Genomic DNA, 4,226 nt, shown 5'->3' on the forward strand with positions numbered 1-4,226 from the left:
TTGCATCACTGCACTGAAAAAAAAAAAAACTTTTTATGCTTCATTGTTTCCATCCTGTTGAAATACTAGATTTTAAATTAACATCCAACATCCACACATCCAATTATGAATTAAACCTACAGTGTGTTGGACTTAAGGTTTTATTTTATTTTATTTTATTTTTTGCAGAAATGAATATAGCATTCATAACCATCTGTTCATTAGTGGATAATTAAGTATCTCCAGCAAAGACTCAATGTGTTTTCACAAGTTTATAAGAAGTCCTTCATATCTACATGGGAGCAGATCCCCTCATGGAATCCACCATGCTGCAGCGCCACGTTAATATACTCACGCAAAAGTGACGCACGTATGCTGCCTTTCGCATTTTGCAACACGTCTGACTGAAAGAAAATGGGACATCCTTATTGATGCATTTCTAGATGCAGAAGTGGCCTCAAACGAGGGACATTCTGCTTAGGAGGCACAAGTATGAAATGAGTTTTCCATCACTCTTGACCAAATACTCATTCATTCATTTTCTATACCTGCTTATTCCAATTAAGAGTCACTGGGAGGCTGGAGCCAATCCCAGCAACTGGTTAAATATTCCTGTTACTGTTGTGTGGGCCGCCAGAAGAGGAGGTACTGCTGGCCCACCACCAGAGGGCGCCCTGCCTGAAGTGCGGGCTTCAGGCACGAGAGGGCGCTGCCGCCACGGACACAGCCGGGGGTAACAGCTGTCACTCATTATCTAATGACAGCTGTCATCCATCTACACTTCATCATTCCACTCCATAAAAACCGGACGTCATCTCCATCTCGTTGCCGAGATATCATCTACCTGTGAAGGTAATAGTCTCAGCCTTAACTGTGTTTTAGTCTGAACTCTTTTTGCAGCCGCTTTCCTGTGGTGTTCCTTATCTGAGAGATTGGCGTTTGGTGTGATCAGCGACGGCTTCGCTTCACACCCCAACCAGATAAGTGGTTAGACAGGAGCTGCACGAGTGTGTGTTAGAGGTGGAGGTGGCATTCCCACCGTTGTTGTTACTGGGTGTGCACACACCCACATATGACTGTTTTTGCTCCTCACCAGCAGTACCAGATCAGACACTCGAAGACGGTGGCCACCTGGGGACTCGGAACTTGGCGGCTCCAGTATTCTTCAGGTTCGGTGGCGGAGGAAATCGTGTGGTTCCGGTTCTTCTCAGGACAGACGTCTTCTATCCTCGAGCCTGCCCACACGTCACCTTTGTGGATTGACTGTTTGCTCAAATTCTGTAATCCTCTGTGTTTTTGTTGTGCTCTTTCACAACAGTAAAGTGTTCATATTCATATTATCTTTCACTGTCCGATCATTTGCGCCCCCTGTTGTGGGTCCGTGTCACTACACTTTCCCAACAGTTACTGTCTGCTTTACATTGAGTAATGAAGCAAAAGTCTAGTTAATAATCTCATTTAAAACAAAAGAACAATAAACATTTCATTTTCATAACACAAAACTGGTCATCACTTAATAATAAACTGATTGTTTTAATTGGTGATATATATATATATACGCACATGTTCTTATAAACTACAGAAAACCATCTACAAGAATGTGTCTAAAAGAGTACAGTCATCTTATCACGACAGGAACATGTGAAGGGAGAGATAATGAGCTGTGGATTGTTTTGGTGCACATGGGGTCTGCACGCTGCAACCGGCAGCTATTATTGGCTTTTAACATAACTGCAGTCTGTGTGGAAGCTTTCATGCAGTTGCTTACCAGTGAAAGGCCACTTCTCCCCCGATATTCCTGTCTTTCACATGTCTATCCAGCACATTGTAGCACATGTTGGTTTTTGGCCCCTTCCATGCATTTGACATAAATGTTCCCTTTAGTCACATCAAAATTGTACTGTAGTACCGGTGCACTTGCAGGCTTCTTCCAGTAGAAATCTTCAGCGATCTCTTTCCAGAAAGCTTTTTTGGGGGAATAAAAGCAATATATGCTGTCAGGAGTAAAGTAACAGGCTGTTAAATGCAAGAATGAACTACAAAAACAGAAGTGTTTGACCTACCGTCCGGGTTTTCCAGAGACTTCCTGTACAATGACAAGTAGGACTCAAAATTGGGTACATGTGCATGTGTCTGGAGGTCATCAGGAGGGATTCAGGAACGATCATTGTGGAAAGACGGGTGCAGGTCAACCCGTGTCATCTGAAGGTGAGATAAAAATAAAAGGTTAATCCAGAGTCAATGCTGATCCGGATCCTGTAGAGTCCAGTAGAAGGCCTCACAGAAACCCGCCTCTGATCTCTGAGCTCACATACTCACTATCTGCTTTGTGCCAACGCAGCCAATTGGCTTGCAGGGAGACACACTCCCACTTTTTTCATTGGATGCGCCCTCTCAGGCCTGTTGGTGGTATTATTTTTCCAAACAAGGATGTGGAACGGGACGATGTCTGGCGATTCAGGGAAGTGGAATTTTACCCATTTGACAAGGCGGATGATGTCTGCTGCGAGGGAGAAAGACACAGACCCAAAACTGCATTTTAACTCAGACACTGTTGGAGAAAAACAGACAACTGAACTCCCCTCATGATATGGGTAAATTTTATTTGTATGAGATGCAATATTTTTTATTTAAATATATTAAAAAATAATAGAATAAAAATAATGGGGGAGGTGATGGTCTAGTGGTTAAGCATTGGTCTTTGGACCAGAGGATCCTCGGTTCAAATCCCAGCCTGACTGGAAAATCACTAAGGGCCCTTGGGCAAGGTCCTTAATCCCCTAGTTGCTCCCAGTGTGTAGTGAGCACCTTGTATGGCACCACCCTGACATCGGGGTAAATGTGAGGCATTATTATAAAGCGCTTTGCAGGTCTTATGCAGATGGGAAAGTGCTATATAAATACAGTCCATTTATTGTTATCATTGGGGGGCCGGGGAGGTGCTGTGTGGAAAGGGTCAGCAACTTCTGTTTCTTGGGAGTCCACATAGAAGAGAAACTGACCTGGGACAGGAACACCACACACTTGGTAAAGAAGGCACAGCAAAGACTTCACTTTCTAAGAATCCTCAGAAAAAACATCAACAAGAGATTGCTGGTGTCTTTTTACCGCTCTGCCGTGGAGAGCATCATCACATACTGCCTCTGTACGTGGTTTGTCACCTGCACGGGGCAAACAGGAAAGAGCTCCAGAGGGTTCCCAAAGAGCCCTCTATCCACACTGGGGGACCTTCATGGTTCTTACTGTCTCAGGAGAGCCAACACCATCCTAAAGGACTCATCCCACCCTGGACATTCTCTGTTTGAGCTGCTGCCATTAGGCAGACAGTACAGGGCCATTAAAGCAAGAACAAATAGACTGAAAAACAGTTTCTACCCAACTGCTGTTAGAGCTTTAAATGCCACTGCAACCAAACAGCCAGGTCACATGATGCACTTGAAATATTAGCAGTATTTGTTTAGGTCCAATATCCACTTCCACTGAAATAACCAGTTTTCTACATATCTTTCTCTTTTTTTTTTATAATGTTATCTCTTTTTTGCTACTATGTAGTTATAATTTTTTCTTTTGTGCTCTGGACATTTTAAATTTAACCTTTATTTGACCAGGTTAGTCCCACTGAGATCAAGATCTCTTTTACAAGGGAGACCTGGACAGTTATAAAGTTTCCAGTCCACCCAACCTGCATGTCTTTGGATGTGGGAGGAAAATGGAGCACCCAGAGGGAACTCACGCAAACACAAGGGGACCATGCAAACGCCACACAGCTAGGCCACAGGTGGGAATCGATCCCTTGTTGTGAGGCAACAGTGCTAACCACTAAGCCACCGTGCTGACATAACTTTTTAATTGTGTTAAATTTCATGTATTTTTTTTTTCTTCCCCAGACCTTTCAAGTCTCTGTGTGGTTTACTCAGGTTTATTTTTGCACTATTTTTACCTTTTGTTGTGCTTGTTACAATGACAATAAAGATCATTTTACATTGTAAATGTAAAATAATGAGTGATGACATGGGTAAATTCTGTTTGTATGAGATGCAATGTTTTTGATTTAAATCTACTAAAAATAAATAAAATCATTTTATTCATGTGATAAAAAATGTTTAAATTGTACATGAAAGCACACAGCATGGATTACAACATTCAATAATAAAATTATAGTGTGTGTATTTATGTAGATATTTTATGCACTTTTTTCTTACGTACTATTATTTATGATTGATTTTGATAGAGATCAGCGATTTTGA

General features: G+C 42.1%; 1 protein-coding gene across 1 annotated transcript in view; it reads right to left on the minus strand.

Moving 5' to 3' along the window:
• Positions 1 to 2,133, minus strand: part of acss2l (acyl-CoA synthetase short chain family member 2 like) — a gene marked incomplete at its 5' end in the record, with an annotated part of 44,707 nt that extends 42,574 nt beyond the window's left edge. The window contains 3 exon segments of the mRNA XM_034182629.1: positions 1,748 to 1,824; positions 1,826 to 1,944; positions 2,043 to 2,133. Of these exon segments, the coding sequence (XP_034038520.1) occupies positions 1,748 to 1,824; positions 1,826 to 1,944; positions 2,043 to 2,133 (287 nt within the window).
• Between the last annotated feature and the right edge of the window lie 2,093 nt (positions 2,134 to 4,226).

This window comes from Thalassophryne amazonica, chromosome 12 (genome assembly GCF_902500255.1).
Source record: "Thalassophryne amazonica chromosome 12, fThaAma1.1, whole genome shotgun sequence".
Classification (NCBI taxonomy): domain Eukaryota; kingdom Metazoa; phylum Chordata; class Actinopteri; order Batrachoidiformes; family Batrachoididae; genus Thalassophryne; species Thalassophryne amazonica.